We start from the raw sequence: 27,999 nt of genomic DNA, 5'->3' as shown, positions 1-27,999 counted from the left end.
GTATGATAGATTTTCCTTGGGATGTGGTCCACTGGGATTTCAGTGGCAGAAGCCTATGCACAGGGTTATCAAGGTGACTTAAAATTACAGGGCTAAGTAGCAAAACATCTAATCAAACAAAAACCTGGCATTGTTTCTCCTCTTCCAGTTGTGTTATGTATGTGGTGTGCTTATTGTTGGGTTTAAAGATGATATAATACAAAGTTTATAAATTTTGGGGAGATAGTCACTTAATGCAACCCTCCCTGCAGACTCCGAAATCCACGGGATGGTACCCATGAACAATGCCACCAAAGGCTGCAACGAGTCTGTGGACGAGGTCACGGGACCATGCAGCTGCCAGGACTGCTCAGCTGTCTGTGGCCCCAAACCCCAGCCCCCACCCACTCCTGCTCCCTGGAGAATCTTGGGCCTGGATGCCATGTATGTCATCATGTGGATCACCTACATGGCATTTTTGCTTATGTTTTTTGGAGCATTTTTTGCTGTGTGGTGCTACAGGTAAGCAGTTTTGTTTGTTTTCCAGGACAAGAAGGGCAAAATTACCCACGCGGCTCCTCCAGCTTTCACATAGTAGGCCTCAATTGGAACAGGAAACAAATGTAACCGTGCCCTGTATTAGGACATTTAGGTTGATGGACTGCATATACTCCAGTGGCCCCAGTATCTCGCCTAAGTGTGTAGTAGGCTGTCTCATCTGGGGGGGGGGGGGGGTGTGAGTATACTCTGTGACACTCACACAGTGAGGAACTAGCCAGCAACACATTTCTCAGAATATATCCCTGTCATTAAGCATACGACTGCATCTTCATTAATACCATTCCATGAATGCTTATGTTCTGCAAATAGTCAACAAAGGCCTGTTTAGACATTTAATCTTTGGAAGTGGTTTTATTGATTTATTCAAAATGATGTTTTAAAGCACGGTGCATTAACAACCCATTCTTCAGCAGAAACTCTTATTGGCCCAATCTGATTCTATTTCAGTGTAGTGCTATGGTCCTTTTAGATATTTGTATCTTGATTTATCAGGATAGTACATTTTTTTAAACTTATTTTGAAATAGTTTCAGATTTACCAAAAGGCTGCACAAGTAATATAGTTTATACATATATCCTATACTCAGCGTTCTCTTATGTTACAACTTATATCACCCAGAGTGTATAACCATCAAAACCTAGAAAAATAACACTGGGATAATTAAACCACATTTTTTTGTTCAAATTTCACCCATTTTCCCGCTAATTCTCTTTTTCTGTTTCAGGATCCCATTGACATTCACTTTTTATGTTTTATTAGTCTTTATTGTCTAATCTATGACAGTTCCTTAGTCTTTTACAGTCTTGACATAAATATTTTATGGATTATCCCTCACTTTGGCCTTATCTGATATTGTCTCATGATTAGATTGTGTTTTTCACAAGACTCTCAGAGAAGATAAGCCTTTCTCAGTGTGATCTCCGTATGTGTTGCTCCTAGTGACATTAACCTTGGTTAATATGATATCTGCTCAGTCTCCCTACTGTAAAGTTACTGTTTCTACCTTTGTTGTTGATCAGTATCTTAAGGTAGGCAGGTTGAGACTATGCTAATACCTTTTTTCTCCACAAAACTACCACCCACTGATTTTTCTTTTTTTTTTTTTTTTTTTAAGATTTATTTATTGGGCCTCCCCTGGTGGTGCAGGTGGTTGAGCGCAGTGCTGTGAAGATGTCCACAGCGTCTGCAGCGCTGGTTCGATCCCCGCTGGCCAGCGAGAATCCCACATGGCGAGCAGACCTCTCCTGTCTCCCACGCTGCTCCCCTCAGCAGTGTATTTCAGTCCGTCTGCCTGTTCTGCTCCCCACTCTGTCTCTGGTGAATCCTCTCACCCTCCCGCGCACCTGGCCTGTGCCCCGGTTCTTCTATGTATGAATAAATCTTTAAAAAAAATTATGTATACAAGAACTGGGGTATAGGCCAAAGGTGTGTGGGGGGGGGTGAAAGGATTCACCAGAGATAGAGTGGGGAATAGAACAGCCAGACTGACTGAAATACATTGCTGAGGGGAGCAGCGGGCGAGTTAGGAGAGATCTGCTGCGCCGTGCGGGTAGCTTCCTGGCCTGGGATCAAACTCATGCTGGAGTGGCTGTGGAGAACTTCATAGGTTGTGTCTTAACCCCTTGTGCCACCAGGGAGGTCCCACCCTGGTGGGACCATCCCATGGGTCTTGCCTGCCAACAGCTACCACTGTGATGTTTACCTAGTAGGGTGTTTGTGTTTCCCTTCTACATTTACTAATTGACTTATTCTGTACAGAGTTTTCCCTCCTTCCCCACTTTCTCATTTATTCAATTACGTTTACATCACAGAATTTTAAAAATTCTGTGGGCCTTTTCCAATACTATCATTTATTTCATTGCTTGTATTTTTCTAATTTTGGCCATTAGGAATACCTTCTGCTTGGTGCCTGTGTTTAACATGCCCCTACCTTTCTCAGGCCAGTTACTTTCTGGCATCACAAGATTTTTCAAACTCATCTTTCTTTCTTAAGGACTGATGCTTCGAAACTAAGATCTAGCCACTTGATGTGCTTATTGCTACTGCAGTGTGGTGTTTACTCTGTTTTTAAAGGTCCTAAACCCTTTAAGTGTAAAAGGGCTGCAAGGGGAAATTATCCTGTATTTAAGGGGAAATTATCCTGTATTTTTTAATAAGCTTATTAATTTCTTAATAACATAAAATTTCTCCTGAGACTAGTGAGCAGAGGAACCTTAAGCAGGGGAACTGAGAGAAAGAAGGCAGTAATGAGGAGTGAAGAAAAGGGGATGAGGAAGTAGGCTTTTTTTTTTTTTTTAAAGATTTATTTTTTATTTATACAATGGCTGGGGTGCTGGCCAGACGCGCAGGAGGGTGAGAGGATTCACCAGAGACAGAGTGGGGAGCAGAACAAGCAGACAGACCAAAAGCACTGCTGAGGGGAGCAGTGGGCGCGACAGGAGAGGTGTGCCGTGCCATGTGGGAATCTCCCTGGCTGGCTGGGAATCGAACCTGCGCTGCAGAGGCTGCAGACAGCTTCACAGCGTTGTGCTCAACCTGCTGCGCCACCAGGGAGGCCCTGAGGAAGTAGGCTGTTAACAGGACTGTGGGGCTGTCAGAGCAGCCTCATCCTAAAGCCCACTAAAACTTCTTACATGCTTTCATTTTTCAGAAAACGGTATTTTGTTTCTGAGTACACCCCGATCGATAGCAACATAGCTTTCTCTGTGAACGCCAGTGACAAAGGTAAATACCTTTTTACTTACTTAAGAGTCCGGATCTGTTGGCATGAGAGTATTCATTTTGAGGACACAGCTGTGACCAAGACAGATAGAGTCCTCGCCTTTGTGGTAGTCATAGTCTAGTGTGGGTGATAGATGGGAATCGAGTGATTATTAATGCCATAGAATGGGTGTAGGCTGGGGTGAGAGCTGTGGGGCAGAGGATAGCAGCAACTTATGGGAGTTGCTAGGACAGAGTGCTCAGAGAACTTTGCCTTTCAGAGGCTTGTGTGTGAGCATCATTCCCCTTTGGAGGGCTGAGGCAGGAGGGGAAGGTTGATGGTCATCAGGCAGGCAAGGAGGGTGGCTTCCAGTACAGGTAGGTAACTGAGAACCAGGGAGATATTGTTCATGTCCTGGTACATCATGACTCTTGCTAAGTTTTGTAGTAGCTAATGCTTTCCCTGTTCCAACTTCCAGGAATGGCTTGGCTCTTAACTGCTACCCTCCCTTCCTCTCCCACTCTTCCAGGAGAGGCAGCCTGCTGTGACCCTCTGAGTGCGGCCTTCGAGGGGTGTTTGAGGCGGTTCTTTGCACAGTGGGGCTCTTTCTGCGTCCGAAACCCAGGCTGTGTCATTTTCTTCTCCGTGGCCTTCATTGTCGCCTGTGCTTCAGGCTTGGTTTTTGCCCGGGTTACAACCAATCCAGTCGACCTCTGGTCTGCCCCCAGCAGCCAGGCGCGTCTGGAGAAAGAGTACTTTGACACCCACTTTGGACCTTTCTTTCGCACGGAGCAACTCATCATCCAGGCCCCTAGCACCCAGATACACACTTATCAACCATACCCATCAGGATCCGACGTGCCCTTTGGACCTCCGCTTGACAAAGAGATTTTGCACCAGGTAATCTGCTCTTTGCAAAAAACAATCCATGAAACTCAGTTACTTGCTGGCTTTTGACTAGTTAAATCACAAAAGATGTTTTTCCCATACTTTTCAAGAAGGAAAATGCCAGGTATTGAATTAATGAAAAATTACTGTGTACCACTTTGTATTTACTTTATATCACAGATCTTGTGTCTTTCTTGAAATTGAGGTGAGCATCTCTGTTGAATCAGAATGTATTTATTATTCATCTTTGGAACTTACAGAAAAATTTCTCTCAGTATTTGAAAAATAATATGCTGGGCCCCAGAAAAGAAGAAGCCCCTTAAGCTTTCTGGGGACTTGCTGGCTTGTTGCTGATCCTGCCTGCAGGATGAATGTTTCATTGTCTTAATGAAAGTGCCCTCCCTGCCTTTGGTGAGAGGTGCATGTGGAACAGATCCGCCCCATTCTCTTACAAAGACCTTTAAATCTTCCCCTTCTCCCCTGTCACACTTGCACCAGAGAACTGTATCTGTGAGTAAATGGCATTCCCCCCTTTTTTTAAGATTACAAACTAAAATTTTTATTGTGAGTTTTTGCTTTTGTTTTTTATTTTTTAAAAAAATCCTTGTTTGTTTTTTCACAATGTAGGACTTCTCCCCTTGGGTACAGTCACCATAGTTTTCCCACCACTAGTGCCCAGAGTCCCCCACCACACTCCACCACTCTCTCCTCACCACCCCTTTCTCTACTTGCCCTCTCCCCCATCCCTTTCCCCCTTTCTCCTGAATGTCTCAGATCTATGATCAGCTTTCAGGGAGTCGGTCTTACAGTTTGTCTTTGTCTGCTCTTTTGCTAGGTGTCTCTAGATTCCACATAGAAGTGAAACCATCCGGTATTTATCTTTCTCCTTCTTGCTCACTTTGCTTGTACTCCTGTGTTTATAGCAGCACTATTTACCACTTTTTATTTTTTATTATTATTTTTAAAGATTTATGTATGCATACAAGAACTGGGGTGTAGACCAGAGGTGCAGTTAGTGAGAGGATTCACCAGAGACAGAGTGGGGAACAGAACAGGCGAATCTACTGAAATACACTGCTGAGGGGAGCAGCTGGTGAGGCAGGAGAGGTCTGCTGCGCCATGTGGGTCAGCTCCCGGCTGGGGATAGCCGCTGCAGCGGCTGTGGATAGCTTTGTAGTGCTGCGACTTAGCCCCTTGCACTACCAGGGAGGTCCCATAGTAATGTGGTTTTTCAAGGTGCATTGCACTTACCTATAGAAAGTTTGTAGAAAAGAAAATATATCAAAATGACCCCAAGACTGTAGAACCTTTTCTCCTCCCAGTGACTCCCTGTTGCTTTTTCCCTGACTCATTGCCAAAGCTGCACAATATAGCGATTTACCAGTGTGTATTCTCTAGTATTCACTGTTAGAAAATACAAAAATAAACATATAAATAGTCGCAGCATAGGGTAGTGCATTAGGTGGTATGTTGCTGGTAAAAAGAAATGTCAGGAAGACCAGGCAGATTGCTCCCATCCCCTTCTGTAGCCCTCCTGGGAGGGGAGAATACATTCCTGTGAACATAACAGGAAGAAGGGGAACATGTCTAGTTGTCTTGTATGAGATGTGCCCTGATCTTCCTGGTAGTGGTGTCTCCTCCTCATCTCTCTGGATTTCTAGCAGAGTCTGCGTTCTGATTTGCTGTTCTCTGAGTTGGACTTGGGTATTGTAAAATCCTTGGTCCTCTCCCCTATCTTAGAATTTCCCCCAAATATTCTTTATCTTCTGATCCCTCAGGGAAACAATAGTCAAAATCCAAGGGAAATTTGATGTGCTCCTGAGTTTACTTATTTTTTAAATCTTCTTTCAGGTTCTTGACTTACAAATAGCCATTGAAAACATCGCTGCATCTTATAACAACAAGACTGTGACACTTCAGGATATCTGCTTGGCTCCTCTCTCACCATATAATAATAACTGCACCATTATGAGCGTGTTAAATTACTTCCAGAACAGCCACACCATGCTGGACCACATGATAGGGGACGACTTCTATGTGTATGCAGATTACCACACACACTTTCTATACTGTACACGGTAGGTGAAGGGGGCGTTCATTCATCCCACCAATATTTGAGCACTTGCTGCAGCTACACATCCTTGTAGGTACTAGAGCCCTGAAATGAGCGGACGGAGCACACCCTGCAAAGCTGACACTCCAGTGGAGGGACACAGATGCTGAACAGACAGCTGTAGATGGGTGGAGAAAATAAAACCAGGAGAGGAGATAGAGGACAGAAGGGATGTCCTGCGTTAAAAGGAGAGCAGGCGGGGGGAGCCTGTGACCCTCAGAGGGAAAGTGTTCAGGTATACAAGCAGCCAGTACAGAGGCCCCAGCCAGGGAGCATCCATCCTACGTAACCAACTCCCTCTCAGCCTTTACCTTGAGCCTGGGCTGATAAATGAGTGGTGGCCTCTATCATGCCACCTCAAGTTTTTCTGAGCTGGTTTCATAATACAAACATAGAAGCCTAGAGTGTTTTTTCTCTCCAATGTAAATTAGACCATGTTATTGGATTGCTTTTAAAATGGGCGGCATCCTCTTAAGGACTAGGGTGTAGTTTCGATTGGAGGGACTACGGCCCCTCCAGCGGGGCAGGGTACCGGTATAAGAAGAATGAGTCAGAGCAGCTGTGCTGGGTGACCTATGATGTGATCTTCAACCTGTCCCCCAGCAGGAAGAGCGGCTTGTGCTGGCTGGGCCTGCTGTCGCTGAATGGCCTGCCCTCAGCTGGCAAGGTCACCTGAGTGGAGACACTTGTTCAACCAGCCAGACAAGCACCCCGGCTGTTTCTTCATCTTGGAAATAAAAAAGTTATTCCTTGTTTCCTCTGAGTGCCACTCAAGCACAGCTCAAGAACAGGGTGCTCCTGGCCCAGTTTGGTGACCTTAAGTTCTCTTTCTCTTACTGGGTTGACTCCTTAGGTAGCTGGGCCGTTCACTGTCTTGCAAGGAAGTCACTTAAAATCATGAACTCTACCCATAAACGGTAGGTGTCTGCCCACATACCTCAACCAGCCTCTCCTTAGGGTAGATGTACAGGGCAGCCATGGGCAATTTGATAAACAAAAATTAATCTCATTTTTATATTTAGAAGAAAAAAACTGTTTGCTTTCCATTTTACAAAAGAAAAGAAAAAATTTTGGTGACCAGGAAGATGCATGAGACTTATTTTATCCCAGGGTGAGAGACACACTGCCATCAGCAGCTTCTCTCCTGCATGACAGGGACCTGTGTTTGGTTTGTGGTTAAACGTGATTCTCCAGCTCTCACCTCTCCTCATCCTTCTCCTTTTCTGGGGCTTTTTCCTCTGGAGGTCCTGGAGGACCCACTAACTCAGGCCACCCAGAACCAAGCACTGACTTCCTTCCTTCCCCACACCTTTTGTATCATGCAGTGCCACCAACATCCACCAGCTACTCAAACTTGAGCTGTCTCCCTGAATCCTCCTACTGGAATTCTTGTGGCTTTTAACTTCTGGGTAAAATCTCAAAGCCATCATGTGGTGTGGCACAGTCCCATCCATGTAGGATGATGGAGCTCAACTTCTGGCTGCAGCCTTGTGACCTGTTTGCCCAAGCGGGTGATCTGACCTCCTGGGCCCAATTGCATCAGCCCTTGACTCTGAAGGGTGGTTGCCTCAACTATATGCTAGAGCTAGAACTTCGAAAGTGTCCAGCAATGTTTGGCTTATGCTCTGTCCTGAAGGGCTGGTTCCTTCGCCACTGGTTATCTGTCTATGCTTGGTCGTCCCTTGCATGAGTTGCTGCACAGATCCTGAAGGTGGCCTGCCCCCTTTTCTTACCTATTTGCAGATCTCCTTTAACTTTGCCACCCCTGTTATCTGTATAAAAGAGCTCATAACATCCCTTTACCTCAAATCTTTAACTGTTCCCCAAACAAGTGTACCCCCTACAGGATAGGAAGCCAAACTACTTAGCATAGTTATTGATTCTTATTTTCATTGTCCCTCACCCTTTCTTTTCCAAGCTCATCCCCATCTCTCTCTCTCTCTCTCTCTCTCTCTCTCTCTCTCTCTCTCTCTCTCTCTCGCCCTCTCGCCCTTCACGGGCACCACATTTCCTACACATAAGATTCTTACTCTGTCCTCTTGCTTTCTACTCTCCAATGCCCATTCTCTTCTTTCTCCAACCCTCAGGATCGTAGTTGATTAGAACACCCTTATTTCCTCCCTCCCAGGCAACTTCTCCCTTGGCCTTAGAGCAGGTCTCTAGGGGCACAGTTTCCCTTGTATTAATTTTTCCCTCCTCCAGGTACCCTGCACCGTGTGGTATCAAGCACTTTGTGCTATATTTATCTGCCTCTTGCTCAGTTATTCTGAGCCTCCATGGCAAGTGCTGAACTGTATTTCACCTAAAGAACTTCAGGGCCCACGTTGTGCTTAGAATATAATCAACCTCATTAACTGTTATATAAATGTTTAGATCTCTGATGTCTTCAGACTTATTCTAACAGGGAAGTGTTTTTTAAATTCACAGGGCTCCTGCCTCACTAAATGATACAAGTTTGCTCCATGATCCTTGCCTGGGTACTTTTGGAGGACCTGTGTTCCCGTGGCTTGTGTTAGGCGGCTATGATGGTAAGAGTAGCTTTTTCCTATTAGATGACGTGGCCTTGGTTTTGTCATTAACAGTTGAGAATAATGATGACTATTTCATAATTTGAGCAGTCTTATTAATTTCCTAGCTCTTAATCCCAAATGTAGTATCTCCTTTTGGTGTTGTATTTGGGTTTCATTCTGGTTTTAAAATAGGTGGATGGTGTTAGCCTTTTATGGATCACACTTGGGGAATCTGTCAACAACTAAGGATATTTTTCAGAATAATGCAATTCTGCACATCCACATAATGTTAAGGAGATCATGGGGCCCTTAAAACTCATCTGTAGCACCCTAGGGAGTCTGAGAACTTCAGGGTAACATCTGTCCTGGGGAAGAAATGATATATGAGATATGGGGAAAAGAAAAGAATTGATGGGTTTTTTTTTTTTTTTCCTGAAACAGGTGGTTATGAATTCAGACCCATTTTTAGTAGGAAGAGCAATTGCTTTGCTCTTTGCTGGTCTCTGTGGCACCTTGGAACAGATTCTACTAGGTGTCCTGGGGTAATGACTCATGGGACAACTCTGCATCTGAAGCCTAATTAGAGGCAGTTCAACAGGTTTTTCTCCAGCCTAATAAAGAGATCAAATAGTGTCCTTCCCTTCACCCAGTGGGATAGGAGAAGTAGTGATTTGTCTTTAAATTTTACTCTGCCTCATATAATAAAATACCATTCTAATTAGTGGGGGAAGGATGGCTAACCACAGACATCAGAATTAAATGTGATTTCTTCCTTATTCTTTCCACTAAAATAAACTCCAGGAAAGTCAAAGATTGGAGTGTAAGTAATGAAACTATTAAAAGAAGTAGAAGAAAATATAGGAGGAATTTTAAAAATAATTTTAAGATAGAAAAGGCATTTCTAAGCAAAACCTAGAAGCCACAAAAGGAAACACTGATGAGTTTGACCACATGAGAATTTTTTCTTCCATATGAGAAACTTAAATTCTGTGTGAAAAAGTGTTAAATCGCAAAAGAAAGGCAACAACCTGAAGGAAAAAAAGTAGTGTACTTAACAGATAGCATTTCCTTAATATATAAAATCTTCTTGTAGAAAAAAAATAAATGTCAACAACCCAAAAGAGAAGTGCATGAAGCCATACGATAACTTTTGAGAGGAAATACAAAATACCTTTTAATTATATGGAGAAAATGCTCACCCTACTCTTAACTAGTGAATTGTATCTCTCATCAAACTTTCTACATGCTATATTGGCAAAGACCTAAGAGTATGACAAAACCCTGTATGGGTGAAATTGTGGGAAAGTGCTGGAAGTATAAATTGGTTACTAGAATGCAAGATTTTTACTTTATTGTTATATCCTTAGTACCAAAGTAATGCCTGGCACAAAAGTAGGCCTCTACAAATATTTTGTTCCTTAAAGAAAAAATAGACTAGCCTTTCTGGACGGCAATTTGGAAGAATCTATCAAAATTGGAAATGCACATCTGTTGTGATTCAGTGACTATACTTGTAAGAATCGATTCCACAACTATGTATTTTACATATTTAGGATATCAGGTTATTCTTTGTAGTAATTTTGTTCATCAGTTTAAAAATTGCAAAATTGTCCATGAGTCGAACATTAGTTAAATTATACTAGAAGATGTTATATGGCAAGAAAAAAGAATAGAAAGTTCTGTATGTATTAAAATGGAGCTCTCTCAAGATACCAATTGGAAAGTGCAATGTGCAAAACTGTATGTTACTGTTTGTATGAATCAGAAGGGTGGGGGAAGAGAATATATGTGCTGGTTGTTAGTTATCTTTACAAATAGTCAGAGATGGTCACAATGGGGAGAGAGGAACTGAGATCGAACCGAGCCTGAGAAAGGAGACTTTCTGCTGAGACCTTCTGCTCTTTGAAATTCTTATTATACACATAGTGTGTAGTGTGTTTGAAAAAAAAAAAGTGACTCTTCCTGAATTGTAACTCTGCCAACTTCAGACAGAGACTCTTTTGTATTCACTAACTGAACTACACAGACCTGTTTGGGAGACTCCTGTTTGTTCTTGGAGCACGGGGATATATAATCCATGCCCCCAGTGAGAAATCAAAGTCAACCGGATGTACTGTGATTACCCTTTGTATTTGCCTGATTATCCACACACATGCACTTTTTGATGGCACGTTTTTCCTTCCTAGATCAAAACTACAATAACGCCACAGCTCTGGTGATTACCTTTCCTGTCAATAATTACTATAACGACACAGAGAAACTCCAGAAGGCCCAGGCCTGGGAAAAAGAGTGAGTCGTTCACAGGGTCTAAACAACCTGTATTTGTTTTGTGGGAAGCTGGACACTTGCAGAAAACACTTGAGCTTCATTCAGCTAATTTAACCAACATCAAATCTAAGTTATATTATTTTCCCTTGGTACTAATGATGCTAAGGAAAATTCTGTAGATGAATTTGCCTGTAAACATTGTTCTAACAGATATCCCTGCACAAGAATACAAAAGTATATATGCAGCAATATTCCTTGCTTCATATTCTAGGGGGAAAAAATGAGAGCAGTCTGAATGTAAGGAATAAATATAGAAAATTATGCAGTCTTTAAAGGTAGGTAAATAAATGGCTCAATATGTGTGAAGCAAAAACTGCAGCCTTTTGGCCAAAGCTGTTATCTTCAGTCATTTACCAAAATGACCAACACAAAGGAAAAAGGAGCAGCAGCTGCTATATGTTCTCTAGACCTTTTAGGAAACATGGAGCTGCTCCTCGGGTCGCATACATGCAGGTCTACAAAAAAGGTGATACCATAGACGCTGAGGGAGTGGGCACTGTAAAAAAAAGAATGACCCACAGATGTTACCGTGGCAACGCTTAGCCAGTCCACAGTGTTACCCAACACACTGCTGGCACTGCTGTAAACACACAAGGGCAAGATTCTTACCAAAAAAATCAATGTATGTATTGAGCAATAGTAAGCACTGTAAGAGCCAAGAGAGCTTTCCGAAACGTTTGAAGGAAAATGATCAGAAAAAGAAGCCAAAGAGAAAATCACTTGGGTTCAACTGAATAGCCAGCCTGCTCTACCCAGAGGCACGCTTGTGAGAGCTGGTGGGGGGAGCTGGCATGCAAGGACCCTTTCCCACTGAATTCATGGCCTGATAGGGATAAAAAAAATTAAAGATCTCTGGACTCTTAAAAACAAACAAAAACTACAATCAGCATGTTTAGGTAAATATATGCCATTTCTCTATGTACAAAATAAACAATGACCTGGGAAAGTAACGGCTGGTAACTTCCAAAGAATGGGAGGAGAGCCAGAGCAGGGAACAGAACAGGCAGACTGACGAAATACACTGCTGAGAGGAGCAGCGGGCGGGACAGGAGAGGTCTGTCACGCCATGTGGGACCCTCCCTGGCGGCCGGGGATGGAACCGGTGCTGCAGGGGCTGCGGGCAGCTTCACAGCCCAGCGCTGTGCCACCAGGGGAGGCCCTATTTTTATTTTTTAAGATTTATTTATACAAGACCTGGGGTACAGGCCAGAGGTGTGGGAGGGTGAGAGGATTCACCACAGATCGAGCGGAAAGCAGAACAGGCAGACGGACCGAAAGCACTGCTGAGGGGAACAGGGGATGAGACAGGAGAGGTCTGCCACGTCATGTGGGTATCTCCCTGGCCGGCCTGGAATCGCACCTGTGCTGCAGAGGCTGCAGACACCTTCACAGTGCTGCGCTCAACCCGCGTCTCCACCGGGGAGGCCCCAGTATTTTTTTAAAAAACAGTTTTATTGGGATATAATTCTTACACCATGTATTTTGCCCATTTAAAATGTATAATTCAATAGCTTTTGGTGTATAACATATTTAGTATTTAAAATCATATAGTATTTGGTACATATACAAATTAGCATATTCACAGACTTGTGCAAACATCCCTACAGTCAATATTAGATTTTCTTTACCTTAAAAAGAAACCCCATATCCTTTAGCTGTCCCTTCCCCATTCCTCTCACTTTCCTACCCCTGCGCCCTGTGCAACCACTAAAATTTTCCTGTCTCTGCCGATTTTCTTATTCTGGAACTTTATGTGAATGGAATTGTATACATGGATTTTGGTCTCCGACTTCTTTCTCACAGCATAATATTGCTATGACAAGTTGTGGCACATGCCAGTACACTGCATTCCTTTTATTTTTTTTTTTTATTTTTTTTTTTTATTTTTTTTTTTTATAGAGGCATGCTTTATTTATTTGTTTGCTGGTTTGTTTGTTTTGTTTATACATGCACTGGGTACAGTCAGAAGTGCGGGAGGGTGAGAGAATTCACCAGAGCCAGAGCGGGGAGCAGAGCAGGCAGAAGGACCGAAGTACACTGCTGAGAGGAGCAGCGGGCGGCAGGAGAGGTCTGCGCGCCATGTGGGACCCTCCTCTGGTGGCCGGGGAGCAGCCGGGGATCGAACCGGCGCCGCAGAGGCCGCGGGCAGCTTCGCAACCCAGCGCTCAACCGCTGCGCCACCAGGGAGGCCCTGCATTCCTTTTAATAAGAATGGAATTTTAAATAACATTCCACCCTATGGAAATACATTATCTTATTTATCCTTCAGTTGATGCACATTTGGTTGTTTCTGCCTTTGGCGGTTGTGTATACTGCTGCTACAAAGATTCGTGTGCAAGTTTTTGTGTGGACATGTGTTCATGTCGCTTTGGTATGTACCTAAGAGCAGAATCACTAGGTCGCAGAATTGCTAGTTGTTTTTGACGAACTTCAGCCTGGCAGCTTAGTGACCAGTTCCAAAGTGGCTGCACCGTTTTACATTCCCACCAGCAGAGTGTGCAGGTTTCAAATTCTCTGTCTCCTCACCAACCTTGTTATCATCTGACTTTCTGAATGTAACTGCGGCTGTGAGTGGCATCTCATTGTATTTCTTTGATTTGCATTTCCCTAGTGACTAATGATTTCAAGTATCTTTTCATGCACTTACCATTTGTAGAAAACTTCTTGGAGGAATATTTATTCCTATCCTTTGTTATTTGCATTTTCATAATTGAGTTATATAAATTCCTAATGTATTCTACATGGTCGTATAATTCAATAATTAAAAAACAAGACCCGTACCAGATATATGATTTTTCCAGTGTTGTCTAACATTCTTTGGAGTTTTTTTTTTTTTTTGGCGGGGGGAAGGGGGGTACTTTCTTGTGTCCTCTGAAACACAGCAGTTTAATTTTTTTTTTTTAATAGAGGCATGCTTTATTTATTTATTTATTTGTTTGTTTGTTTTGTTTATACATGCACTGGGTACAGTCAGAAGCGTGGGAGGGTGAGAGAATTCACCAGAGCCAGAGTGGGGAGCAGAGCAGGCAGAAGGACCGAAGTACACTGCTGAGGGGAGCAGCGGGCGGCAGGAGAGGTCTGCGCGCCATGTGGGACCCTCCTCCAGTGGCCGGGGAGCAGCCGGGGATCGAACCAGCACCGCAGAGGCGGCAGCTTCGCAACCCAGCGCTCAACCGCTGCGCCACCGGGGAGGCCCCACAGCAGTTTAATTTTGATGTCCAATTTATTTTTTCTTTTGCTACTTGTACTTCTGGTATCATAACTAAGAAACCATTGCTTGATCCAGGGATGTAGAGATTTTACATTTGTGTCTTTTTCGAGTTTTAAAATTTTACCTTCTACGTTATGTCTGTGATCCATTTGAGTTAATTTTTCTGTATGGTGTAAGGTAAGGGTTCAATTTCATTCTTTTGCATGTGGCTATCCATTTGTCCCAGACCATTGACTGAAAACATTCTTTCTCCCATTTTATAATTCTTCCTACCCTTGTTGAAAATTAGGTGACCACGAATACATGATTTATTTCTGGATATTTATTTCTTGTTTCTTTGACTTTATGTCTATCCTTGTGCCTATTTAAGTACTGTTGTTTTTTATTAAATTTGAAATGAAGTGTGAGTTCTCCTACTTTGTTCTTGCGAACAAAGATTTTGACTTTTCGGGGCCCCTTCCAAGTCTGTGTAGATGTTAGAATCAGTTAATTTTTCTACAAGGAAGACATCTGGGCTTCTGTTAGGGATTGCATAAAATCTGTAGATGAACTAAATTTTTGTTCCATGAATTATATAATTTATTTAGAAATCATTTTTAGTAAAAAACAAATGGGGCCATGAGCCAATTTTTAAACTTGTTCTAAGCCTGTTTTAAATGGTAGGAAAATCAGCATGTCTGGGAATGTCTTTCCTTTTAGTCTGCAATGTAAGAGTCAAATGGGAAATAAAAGTGTGGTTTTTATGTAACAAGTTGGGAAGAAGCCTTTCACTAAGTTTTAACTAAAAATATAAAATTCTCCTTGCTCTTTAGGTTTATTAATTTTGTGAAAAACTATAAGAATCCAAATCTGACCATTTCCTTCACTGCTGAACGAAGTATTGAAGATGAACTGAATCGTGAAAGTAACAGTGATATCTTCACTGTTGTAATCAGCTATGCCATCATGTTCCTGTATATTTCCATAGCCTTGGGGCATATCAAAAGCTGTCGAAGGTTCCTGGTAAGTGCTGTGTGTGTGTTTTAGAAGTGACCTCGGACAAAAATGTTTCATATTTTTACCTCTGTTTAATCTTAACTCATATTCAAAATTGTCCTCAAATTCTTTTAAGTATGTAACATTTTGTATTCCCTGCATTTGTTTTCTTCGGTTCCAATTTTTTGCTTTATCGTCAACTTAAAACTTTGCACAATCCAAATTTTTCTAATTTATATACCCCATCATCTCAGAATAGAAGTTCACAAAATATATTGCTGGGGAAGACATCCACAGTATCTCCTCTTAAACATGGAATTCCACTTCTAACTCTGGATTGATTATACCCATATAAACTGGTAAAAATGAGGACTTTTTAGTCACAGGACAGAAACCCCCGTATCTCACGAGTTGTGTCTTTGTTGCATCTCCCAGGTGGATTCTAAAATCTCCCTCGGCATCGCGGGTATCCTCATTGTGTTGAGCTCAGTGGCATGCTCCTTGGGCATCTTCAGCTATGTTGGGATCCCCCTCACCCTCATCGTGATTGAAGTCATCCCATTCCTGGTACTGGCTGTTGGGGTAGACAACATCTTCATTCTGGTCCAGACCTACCAGGTACATTTTTATAATCCTGGAGTGTGGTATTCCACCAAGGACTGAGCTCCAATAATGACTGGCTCCCTATAGAGTATTTGTGTGTTTCTTATTGGCATGTGACTTTTTATGGACATTTTGGGACCAAGAAGTTCACCCCTCTCTTTGGTTATAGCTATTGGCAGAACAGATATAAAATGAGAATCTGGTTTTAAATATGTGCAATATTGTATGTAAAAAAGGGTTAATATTTTGTGTGCAACTGCTATTAAAATGATTCTTGTCATAGTGTAAAAGAATGAAAGATTAAAAAAAAAGATTTGTCAGAGGAGCCACTAAAAAAAGGTAAAAGGTCACTACAGGACCTGCTGATTATACAAAATGATCTCAAGAAGTTAGTTCTCCCAAGGACCCTTGTCCTGTAGCCCTTACTTGCATGGAAACTTAGTGGCTTTTAAGAGTGTCATTTAATAGTCCAACCACCTGCAGCCACTTTCCATGTATTTTTCTGATAGTGTGATCCAGTCTTTCCTTGAAACTTCTTTCCTATTAACCTAGCTCACGGCTTTAAAATATTCTGATTGAATTAACATGAGAAGTTTCAACTCTCCTGCCAAAGTTGATATACAGTAAGTAGATGCTGCTTTATCACTGAGTTAACACAGGTCAGCAAAGAAACAATGACGAGGTATTATAACTGAGAAATTTAATATTGCTTGTTGTGTTTTTTTAAGAGAGACGAACGTCTTCAAGGGGAAACTCTGGACCAGCAGCTGGGCAGGGTCCTAGGAGAAGTGGCTCCTAGTATGTTCCTGTCATCTTTTTCAGAGACCGTGGCGTTTTTCTTAGGTAATTGCTTTTGAGTCATACCAATCCAGTAGTTTGCTGAGCCTGAGAATAGAAGAAGCCCGAGTGTTTGAATATGCCCCTCTGTAATTGAAGGCTTTATTTTGGAAATTGTCAGAGTGAACCAAAGAAAAATCAGTAACAATGTCTAGGATCTCATTTAGCAAGTGTCTTCTTCCTCACATTGTTTCAGACAGTATTGATGTTGGGGTCCAAATATCTAGACTTCTCTACCTCTTCCCCTTTTTGGCACCCATGGCAAACATTGATATTTGTAAGAGTGTTCTTGCATAGCCATGGAATCCTTCTCAACACTACACTGAGCAGCAGTTCCAAAACCCATAGGCATTTCTTGCACGATGTTTGCTGTTGTTGTCAGCAGCAGACTTCCTCCTCTCTACACACAGCTCATTGGGGAAGCAGCCTCATTAATGAGCAGAAGTTCTGGATCTTCCCTCAATACTGGAGCCAGAACAAATTGAAAATGGTATATTTTTCTTTCATTTGAAGAAATCAACTAGCTGTACTAGCAGGGCTGTCTTACTACTGTGTAGCCTGCGGTAAGAGAAAACTGACTACATCTTCTAAAGAGGAGGCCAGATTAGAGTCACCCAGCAAGTCCAGAGAAGAAAAGGGTCACAAATGGAAATGCCTGTGTGGACCAGCAGGTCATCTTGCCCAGGACCTTCATAAGAACATCATAGGTTGTCATCTGTCAGCACAGACTGTTAGCATAATACTCCTCATTTCCAGAAAGCAATGTGCTTTGAAACCTGTGGTCCTTACAGTTCCTTTTGATGATTACAAATGAGAAAAAAAGTACTTCCTCTTTGTACCTCTATTATAAGAAAACCTGAAAGTGGAATGATAATAACAGCTGGCATGTGCCTCAAGGTTGGAGTGACTTTCAGGGAGACAGTAGCAACAGTGGGGTCTGTGGCACCCAAAGTGTACAGATCGCACCTATAAAAGGTAGCGCTGTGTTGCTGACCCAGTGCTAGGTCCAGTTTTTTTTTTTTTTTAAATGTATTTGTTTATTTTTTTTTAAGATTTATTTATTTATTTATACAAGCACTGGGTACAGTCAGAAGCGCGGGAGGGTGAGAGAATTCACCAGAGTCAGAGCGGGGAGCAGAGCAGGCAGAGGGACCGAAATACACTGCTGAGGGGAGCAGTGGGCGGCAGGAGAGGTCTGCACGCCATGTGGGACCCTCCTCCGGTGGCCGGAGAGCAGCCGGGGATTGAACCGGCACTGCAGAGGCTGCAGGCAGCTTCGCAACCCAGCGCTCAACCACTGCGCCACCGGGGAGGCCCTCCAGTTGTTTTTTTTAAGTAATATTGTGTATCTAGGTTTTTATGAAAAATTTCATTGTTTAATACTGGCTCCTTATTTTTAAAAAATGATAAATTTTAATCCTAAAATGGGTTGATACAGTGTTGGTCAAATAGGATACATCTGACCTACAGGCTTCCAGCTTTCAATTTCTGAGTCAGCCTGGTGATTTTGACTTGGAGTTCCTTCATTCAATTTACTGAAGTACTGGTATTGTTGCTGTAATAGCAGGTGCAAAATACTACCTCTTTTAGAGTGAAACATGGAAGGTAGTGTAAGAAATGGCCTCTGTTAGTGGTTTTCAAACTTTACTGTGTATATATACGCTTGAGAGCCTGTTTAATGTAGTAGACTAGAGTTGAATTCCCGCTGACTTGATTAAATAGGGTGGGGCTCAGGAACCTGCGTTTCTAAGTTCCCAGATGGTTCCAGTACTGACCCCAGTTTGAAAAACGCCAAACTTGCAGACTCTTCTCCAGTTCTGGTGTGACATTCAGACTTGTGCAGCATGCCTTTGTGCGAGGGAGAAGGGTCTTCCCATGAGTGCGGCCTGTGTGTACATGTGTCAGGCAAGAGCCTGTGAATGGAGTGACTCAGCAGCGCTTCTCCCCCTGCAGGAGCCTTGTCAGTGATGCCTGCTGTGCACACATTCTCTCTGTTTGCGGGCATGGCTGTCTTCATCGACTTCCTTCTTCAGATTACCTGTTTTGTGAGCCTCCTAGGGCTAGACATTAAGCGGCAAGAAGTAAGTGGTTATCAAGGTCACAGTCTCTTTCATTTGAGTCTAGAGTCTAGATGAAGCAACTGAGGCTGTGACCTTTGTTCCTCTTTGTCCCCTCAGAAAAACCAACTGGACATCCTTTGCTGTGTCAAGGGCGCTGAAGATGGCACAAGTGTCCAGGCCTCTGAGAGCTACTTGTTTCGGTTCTTCAAAAACTCCTATTCTCCATTTCTGCTTAAGGATTGGATGAGACCAATTGTGGTAGGAGCTTTTATGTGTATTTTTGTTGTTGGTTTTTGGTTTTGTTTTTTTTTTTTTTTTTTCATTTTCCCGCACAAAATAGATGGTCATGTACCTTCTAAGAAATCAAAAGGCCTAGGAAGGAGCTTCTGACAGCTTTAGGTAAATATAGTAATGCAAAAGCAAGGATGTACAAATATAGAATATTTCTAGCTTGTTTTCAGCGAGAGTTTTCATTTTTAAGTGTTTGTTTGAAAATAATTGTCTGTTCATAGGCAATTGCAAAGGTAGTACAGGAAGGACTCTAGGAACCTTCTGTCTAATGTTTTCCTTTAGTCCTACATGATTATAGTTCAGTGTCAGAACCAGGAATTTGATATTGTCACAATCTGTGTCTAGTTCTGTGTCATTTCAACACATGTGCAGGTTCATGTAACTACCACTGCAGTCAAGACACAGAACTGGCCCATCCCACAGACTCCCTCTGCTGCCCCGTAGTGTCACCACCTCCCTCTTACTTTACCTTTCCCTATCCTGGTCCCCAGAAACCTCCCCCTATCCTGGTCTCCAGAAACTGTGCAAGAGTGCTGGGTATAGCCTACAGTGATAATCTGTCACTTCTCTACTAAAAAAGAATATAAATTAGTTTTCAGTTAAACTAATACCTAACATTTGAATATTTAATGTCAGATATATATTGGGTACTATGCTAATATTTGAATTATTGCTAGACTTTTCTCATTTAACTCGCAAACCCATCTGATGTTTTAAATCTTATTTTTCCTGTTTTATCAGTGTTGAAAGGTTAAGTGACCCAGGCTACTCAGCTTATAAGCAGTTAAGCCAGGATTTGAATCCAGGCAGTTTGATTCTAGATACTGTGATCTCAGCCTCTACCCATAGTCCCTGATTTCTTAGCCTGTCACTTAAAGTTGGTTTTTAGTTTAGAAAAGCCTGTTTCTTGTGTTTGAGATTTTATGTTCCTAAGGTCATTATAACAAGCAATCACTGTCTTATAACTCACTTTTCATTCCAGATAGCAATATTCGTGGGTGCTCTGTCATTCAGTATCGCCGTCCTGAACAAAGTAGAGATTGGATTGGATCAGTCCCTTTCAATGCCAGATGTAAGGTGCTTTCTTTTTTATTTCACCTCAGCCAGTGGTGAATGAATTTTTCAAAACTTACATGTGGGTGTTCAAGCTAATACCCACTTCCAAATAAAGACACTGATAGGTACTTCCCTGTTATAAGAGCTCCCAGCAAGCCCTGCCAGTGTGGGCCTTGATATTCTGAGCTCTGAGACAGCCTCTGGGGCATAGCCACAGAATACAAGCAGCCAGTCTTTTACCTTGTGAGGTGCCCACCTAATGGTAGGGCCAGTCAGAGGAGCAACCTGCATTTGGGGGGTGTGGGGGGCCAGCTATGTGGAGAATCACTAACCTGGCCTGTAGGCACCTCGACCTAGAGCCTTCCAGTGCCCTCCTAGTTATCAGTGATCCTCATCTTGCTGAAGCACCTCAGATCATTCATTCATGCCCTGTCCTGTGATTTGGTCTTTCAGGACTCCTACGTGATGGATTATTTCAAGTCCCTCAGCCAGTTCCTGCACGCAGGTCCGCCTGTCTACTTCGTCCTGGAGGAAGGGCACAATTATACTACTTTGAGAGGGCAGAACCTGGTGTGCGGGGGCATGGGCTGCAACAACGACTCCCTGGTGCAACAAATCTTCAACGCAGCTCAGATGGAGAACTAGTCAGTGCCGCCCCATCCTTGTGTCCTACAGGCAAACTATCTGAAGGGTCAAATCTGGCCTGAAATTTCTCACTGGAAATAGATTTTCTTAGAAATGTATTTTTTGACATGTATACTAAATCTGACTTTACCTGAGGAAAACCTTTCAAAGGGCTGATTTGCCATTTCAGACTGAAGGTTTTCAATTACATACTAATGGACTTTGTCTTTTGACTGGGTACCAGTTTAAAATCCAGAAGGAGGTTTCAAGGACTGAAAGTAAAGACTTCCTCCTTGTGGCACAATTAACTGCTCTTTTTCTGCTCCTTTTGTCTAGTTCCCGAATAGGCTTTGCTCCCTCATCATGGATTGATGATTATTTTGATTGGATTAAGCCCCAGTCTTCTTGCTGTAGAATCTACAATAGCACTGATCAGTTCTGCAATGCTTCAGGTATTTTCATCTCCTTTTCCAAATCTTCTCCGTTTTTCTGAAATATCTTTAACACTGTGCAGTCAGTCTTGACTGAACATTATCCCTATGTTCTTGAAGACTATGAATGTAAGAAACAAACAAGGTATAAGGAAAGCAGGTCCTCTAATAACTAATTGTTTTATATGCACCAGTGTTGTAACAAAAGGAACAAAATGCTGAGGCCCTGGTTCTCATTGACCAATTATTTATATTTCACATCTTATTTATGGGAAGTTGTTTTTTGTTTTTTGTTTTTTGTTTTTAAGATTTATTTATTTATTTATACATGCACTGGGTACAGTCAGAAGCGTGGGAGGGTGAGAGAATTCACCAGAGCCAGAGCGGGGAGGAGCAGAGCAGGCAGAAGGACCAAAGTACACTGCTGAGGGGAGCAGCGGGCGGCAGGAGAGGTCTGCGCGCCATGTGGGACCCTCCTCCAGTGGCCGGGGAGCAGCCGGGGATCGAACCGGCGCTGCAGAGGCCGCGGGCAGCTTCGCAACCAACGCTCAACCACTGCGCCACCGGGGAGGCCCATATTTATGGGAAATTTTAGGCATATTTGTATGTCAATGCTAGGTCTCATTTCCTTTGCCATCATGCCTTTCCTGAAGGGATTCGTGCTCTAAAATGTTCCATTCCTGTTTTTCAGAAGCCCGTCCGGGGCTGCAGGCTGAACAAGGCCAGGGTCTTGGTTCTCAGAGCGCTCAGACTTTTCTCCTCCTTTCTCAACACAGATTCCCTCTCTTGGTTGGTGTCTAGCCAGGGTGTCTCATAATTGTGCTTTTCTTGATCTCTCATTGTCACCCTGTGATGCTGTAAGAATGTTAAGGTTGTCCTGGAATTCTCTCCGATATTACCAAGGGAGGCCCGTTTTTTAATTTTTTTAAATTTATTTATTTATTTATTTTTTTGTGGGACCCTCGCCGGCGGCTGGGGAACGAACCGGCGCTACAGAGGCTGCGGGCAGCCTCGCAGCCCAGTGCTTAACCGCTGCGCCGCCAGGGGAGGCCCCGAGGCCCATTTTTAGAATAGGAAACCTCCTCGTGGAAAGAAAATTTGTACAGCCTGCTTTAGATTAGACGGCATCTCAGCTGGATTAGCCTGAAAATCACACATGTTTGAGGCTTTGGGATAAGGAAAAGGATTTAGGAAAACAATACCCTTATTTCTTTATCAGTATGTTTAAGTTTTAAAATCTGGACACGCACCCTTTTCACCTTCACTCCTGCCCTGTTTCTGTAGTGGTGGACCCCACCTGCGTGCGCTGCAGGCCTCTGACTCCAGAGGGCAAACAGAGACCTCAGGGTGAAGACTTCATGGCGTTCCTGCCCATGTTCCTTTTGGACAACCCAAACCCTAAATGTGGCAAAGGGTAAGTCCACTGACCCTTCAGACTCAGTTGCGTCCTCTTCCATTCAGACAGGAAAATGGGAGTGGGCTGGGGTAGAAACAGTTCAATGGACAAGACCCTTCTTTCCATCCCTCCCAACCCTGTCCTGATCATTCTGTAAAGGCAAAGAAACCTAAAACATGTGTAAAAGAAAACTTCATTGGATTCCACTGATTTCATTCTGGCCTGGCCTTTCTTTCTTGCATTTCTTTCCGTGTCCTGGCCCTCCCAGCAGTTGGAATGCATACAGGTTCCTGTGCAGGACACCGGCAGGGCAGAGGGGATGCCAGGGGCACATGTAGCATTTCAGAATGTGAAGCGGGCTACCACTTGTGTCATGAGTGTGGGAGACAGCCCCTCTGATTTGGTGCCGTCATCCTAGAATAAGTGTCGTGTTTTAGCCACACGGTGCTTCTTGCCATCCTGCCCATATATGAGGTTATGAGCTGTCTCACTCCCCCAGCCAGCCAGGCAGCCAGTTACCCATGTGAGCAGGATGTCTGGCCCGGAAATCTCGGTGGCAGGGGAGAGGGCAGGTGCATGTGATTTGGAGGCTTTTGCAGGATGACTAAGTGTCCGCACATACTGAGGTAAACCCTGGACATCTCTGATTTGCTTGAGAAAACTGATTTGACCTGTCTTGTAGTTGCCACACCTCATCATCCCTATGTTTGGGGACCTCTGCTGGGCACTGTGGGAAGACTATCTCTACCAATAAAATAAAAAAGAATCTTACAGCTTGGTCTGCTTGCAGACTGAATGCTTTGGCCTACGTAAAATAAGTCAACATGAATTCAATGTTTATGAAGACAACAGCCTCCACTTATGGGAAACCACCTACTGCCAGTATTGTGCCAGGCACCTCACTGACATGACTTTACTTAATCCTCATGCAGCCCTGTGAGTAGGTGGTGGTGCAGCTGGCATGGAAGACAGTGCTGCAGCCTAAGTTCAGTAACTTTGCCTGGGATTCCATGACCAACATGGCAGGGCTGTGGGCTGTTGTGCATCTGACTCTAGGCCCGTTGCCCTTCCCTGCCTCCTGAGCAAACTGTAAGAAAACACATTCGATTGCAATTAGAGCCAGCTGTAGAAGCAACGGCAGCCAGAGCACCAAAGAAACCAAAAATAGACAAAGCCAGTGCGAACAAGCTAGAACCTTCACTGTTCCCTTGCAGGGTGCCTACCACATCCCTGAAATTTACGGCAGGGTCTGACCTCTGAACCCAGGCTCAGATGGTTTCCCTTAGCCCCGAGTTCCCAGGTTCTGCAGATACTTACAAAACTTAGGCTTTTGACACCACTGAATCTTCTCTAGGGGTCATGCTGCTTACAGCTCTGCGGTGAACATCCTTGACAATGACAAGCGTGTTGGAGCCACGTACTTCATGACCTACCACACCGTGCTCCGGACCTCTGCTGACTTCATTGACGCCATGAGAAAGGCCCGCCAGGTTGCCAGTAATATCACCAAAACCATGGGCCTCGAAGATAGTACTTACCGGGTGTTCCCATACAGGTGAGTGCCATTTTACAAATGGGGGTATCCTGGGGAGGGACGCACACCTTGGGCGTGCCCCTGGGGGGATGCTAATACTCAACTGGCATCCTGACACCTGTAGGCTTCACAGAGAACACCTGAGCTGATATGCGTGGCCAGTAACTGATGGGTATCTTTTATGTGGGACTGTGCCTTCATGGAGATTTTTCTTTGTGTATTGGGGTTTTTTTCCCCTCATAAAAATAGTATTATATATGAAATATAGAACTTGGAAAATACAGAAAGTCAGAAGAAACAGGTGATTTCCCCCACAGACATACCACATATGATCTTGCTTAAGGGAGGCCTGACCTGTTCTCTGTAGGGGGTCAGCCTGGTTTTCTGTGGAAGTTCTCACATCAGGTGTCCCAATTCCTGGAGAGAACTGGTTAATTTCACAAAACAGGCTTTTTCTCTTTTTTTTTTTCTTTTTTTTCTTTTTTTTTTTTTTTTTAAGATTTATTTATTTTTATACAAGAGCTGGGGTACAGGCCAGAGGCACGGGAGGGTAAGCGGATTCACCAGAGACAGAGTGGGGAGCAGAACAGGCAGATGACAGAAATACACTGCTGAAGGGAGCAGCGGGCGTGACAGGAGAGATCTGCGGCACCATGTGGGATTCTCGCCAGCCGGCCGGTATCAAACCTGCACTGTCAAGCCTGCAGACAGCTTCACAGCACGGCGTTCAACCCACTGCGCCACCAGGGAGGCCCCAACACAGGCATTTTCTCCCCAAATCCTGCACACACCCCATTTTGTCCAAGGTAATTCTCAGGATAGGTCAGGACTTTTTTAAAAATACTGTGGAATATTCCTTATGAATACCTATAAAGTAGCATAGAAGAAAATCTTTTTATATAAAATAAACATTTTGGATCATTGTTAGGCCCTTCTTTGGACATCAGTGACCATCAAGGATTGAATTGAAATCCTGTAGATGAATCTTGAGGCAGGGAGTCTCTCTGCAAGGGCTGTGTCTCAGAGGAGTTTCACAGTTTGGCAATAATGGCAGGAGGAAAACAAGAGTCCAGAAGTGAGAACAAGCTTTAACAGCCTCCTCCCTCCCCCGCAGTGTCTTCTATGTCTTCTATGAGCAGTACCTTACCATCATTGATGACACCATCTTCAACCTCAGCGTGTCCCTGGGCGCCATCTTCTTGGTGACCACAGTCCTGCTGGGCTTCGAGCTGTGGTCTGCAGTGATCATGTGTGTCACCATCGCCATGATCCTGATCAACATGTTTGGAGTTATGTGGTTGTGGGGCATCAGTCTGAATGCGGTCTCCTTGGTCAACTTGGTTATGGTGGGTCCTGGGCCTCTTGTTTTGTCCTTAACCCCTTTGTTACGTGAATTGTTTCTTGGGATAAAATACCCAGTCCAGCTCTTGTTTTTGGTGCACACAGAGGCAGCATGAGGGCTCAGTGGAATAGAAATGAGGATAGTGCAGCTAACAATGAAACTATGATTACATCTGATCTCTGCCTTTATTATTCCTCAGGGTTTACAAAACCACATTGCCTAATGCTAGCAAGAATTTTTTTTTCAATTTAGTCCCACCCCCAAAGTTCCCTGACCTTTTGCGTCCTATTGCAGCTGTCAAGGACGTTTTCATTGTTAAGTCTTAAAGATGCAAGCATTCAAGAAGATATTAACTGAAAATAAGAGTGCATCTGTACTTCAGATATGAATGCTGGTTCAGGCCTTACTGCCCAACCACAGAAACAATGCGAGGGCCAGGCTTGGTAGGGACAGGAGTAGCCTTGAGTTTTACTTCCCCTGATACAGGCAAATCTGCTGTAGAAGCTGGGGCGTCGGGCTCTGGGCCTAGAGAGTTCCACAACTTTCCCCATGTCATGGAAAAGAGACTACCTCAAAGAGGATGCCTAGGGTGCCCTGGTTAACCACAGATCCTGGGGGTAGGAATGGCTGTTGCTATTATCAACTGGATAATAGCAGTAAAGGACACACTTTATTTCAGAGCTGTGGCATTTCCGTGGAATTTTGCAGCCACATTACAAGAGCGTTCACTGTAAGCGCGAAGGGGAGCCGTGTACAGCGGGCGGAAGAGGCACTCTCACACATGGGCAGCTCCGTAAGTAGCCGAACAGGATAATGTGGGCAGAAATGCCAACATAAAGTGCCTAGCTCAGCAACTGTTTCTCAGAAGGAAGTTTAGAAGTCAGTAAGGAAGATAGAACATGAATCATTAGCAGCGGTTTGCAAGGATTATAAATTTCAGGCAATTCATGAAATAGCCATATATTGCACAGAACTGAAATTTCTTAAAACTATTCCTGTTAGTGTAGCCTTTGTAGGAAGATGCATCAACAAAGTAGGAAAAGTTGGGGTCAAGAGAGCTAGAAGTCTTTTCTATTTAAACACGGGCCTCCTCAAAGCAAGTGATCCACAATAACCCAGAGCCCACTGTGCAATTTTTTTAATGTTTAGAGAATCTTCTTGGTTTAATGCTCTATCCTTGTGTATCTTTGCAGAATTACCAAAGCAATTATAGAAAATACTATTTTTAAGTAATTCTGCAAGGGGGTGGGGTCAGTCTTCTTACTTTTGACCTTAGCTATTAAGAAATGCCTGTGTGAGGACATGTTCAATTATAGGTTGATGAATCTGGTTTCTAACACCATCTCTTTTCTTTTAGGTATTCAGTGGAATCACACTAACAAAATTTGGAGGGATTGTGGTGTTGGCCTTTGCTAAATCTCAGATTTTCCAGATATTTTACTTCAGGATGTATTTAGCTATGGTCTTACTAGGAGCCACTCATGGATTAATATTCCTCCCTGTCTTACTCAGTTACATAGGTAAGAGCCCTATTTTAAACAGATGAGATACGAAGAAGCATTTTACCAAAGATTGTATCTTGAAGCATTTGAATTACTAATGATCATTTAATAAATAGAACTTAGTAAAAACATGAGAAAAAACCCTACCCAAAGGTTTCATGATTGTCCAGACTAAATTAGTAAACTGCTCACGATTTTCCTGGAGGCCTGACTCGTCTTCTGAACAAGACCCTGAGGTCAGATGTGAATGAGTCTGAAGGTCGGCGGCAGCCCCTCCCTGCCATTGAGAGGTGAATGACAGAGACCACCCAGCAGTGCCAGAGAACAGCTTGTATTTCCCCTACTGATTTACCGTCCTAGCAAAACACTGCCACTGCTACTCATCTCTTATTTTGAGAGCATCCTTATTACCTTTTACTTCTCTGGCCACTTCAGCTTCCATTAATGACCTGTGATTGAAAGGTGAATAGTACAAATTTGCTTGCTCTATAGCTTTGAACCTAAGTTGAAGCACTGAAATAGTTTGAGAAAATGAAGGGTTTTGTTTCTTTAGAAGTTCTGTTGTACAAACGATCTCTTTTTATCCCCATAGGACCATCAGTAAATAAATCCAAAAGTTTGGTCACTCGAGAGCAATACAAAGGTACAGAACGTGAACACCTCCTAAATTTCTAGCCCTCTTAGAGGCTCAGGGACTTTGAACTGTGTCTGCAGGTCGGTCAGTTTCCCGCTGGACAGTAAGTAGCTGCCCTGTCAAGGTGAAGTTGAAGGAACACCAGATGTTACCAAACGTGCGGCTATTTGAACAGCAGCAGCTTTGGCTATAGTGCTTTTAAACTCAGGAACGCAAACTTGTGAAGCAGTATTATGAAGTTGAAGGCAACCAGATTCCAATTCTCCAGGAGTGAAACCTGATTCTTCAGTAGGTGGAAGGTGACACTAGGATGACTATGAATGTGATCTGCTCACTGACACTTTTTAAAGGCCAATCAATGCTGTGTTTCTCCTTTTTTTTAGGAGTAAGCCATCCCAAGTTCTGTACCATATTTTAGTAACA

At 43.4% G+C, this 27,999-nt stretch overlaps 1 protein-coding gene across 1 annotated transcript in view; it reads left to right on the top strand.

Annotated features, from left to right (window-relative positions):
* The window catches only part of NPC1 (NPC intracellular cholesterol transporter 1), a gene marked incomplete at both ends in the record, with an annotated part of 44,987 nt that extends 17,370 nt beyond the window's left edge, over positions 1–27,617 (top strand). Inside the window, 20 exons of the mRNA XM_084252202.1 lie at positions 252–501; positions 3,191–3,264; positions 3,771–4,141; positions 5,981–6,207; positions 8,670–8,770; positions 10,939–11,041; positions 15,104–15,293; positions 15,702–15,884; positions 16,598–16,712; positions 18,660–18,787; positions 18,884–19,024; positions 20,040–20,129; positions 20,567–20,757; positions 21,074–21,189; positions 22,453–22,582; positions 23,919–24,119; positions 25,213–25,444; positions 26,120–26,233; positions 26,798–26,960; positions 27,535–27,617. Of these exons, the coding sequence (XP_084108328.1) occupies positions 252–501; positions 3,191–3,264; positions 3,771–4,141; positions 5,981–6,207; positions 8,670–8,770; positions 10,939–11,041; positions 15,104–15,293; positions 15,702–15,884; positions 16,598–16,712; positions 18,660–18,787; positions 18,884–19,024; positions 20,040–20,129; positions 20,567–20,757; positions 21,074–21,189; positions 22,453–22,582; positions 23,919–24,119; positions 25,213–25,444; positions 26,120–26,233; positions 26,798–26,960; positions 27,535–27,617 (3,203 nt within the window). The remainder of the gene's footprint in view (positions 1–251; positions 502–3,190; positions 3,265–3,770; positions 4,142–5,980; positions 6,208–8,669; positions 8,771–10,938; positions 11,042–15,103; positions 15,294–15,701; positions 15,885–16,597; positions 16,713–18,659; positions 18,788–18,883; positions 19,025–20,039; positions 20,130–20,566; positions 20,758–21,073; positions 21,190–22,452; positions 22,583–23,918; positions 24,120–25,212; positions 25,445–26,119; positions 26,234–26,797; positions 26,961–27,534) is intronic.
* Between the last annotated feature and the right edge of the window lie 382 nt (positions 27,618–27,999).

The sequence above is a fragment of the Talpa europaea genome (genome assembly GCF_964194135.1).
Source record: "Talpa europaea genome assembly, chromosome: 13".
In the NCBI taxonomy this organism is placed as follows: Eukaryota; Metazoa; Chordata; class Mammalia; order Eulipotyphla; family Talpidae; genus Talpa; species Talpa europaea.
The sequence above is the reverse complement of the archived record's forward strand: the minus strand, read 5'-3'. Positions and strand labels throughout refer to the sequence as shown.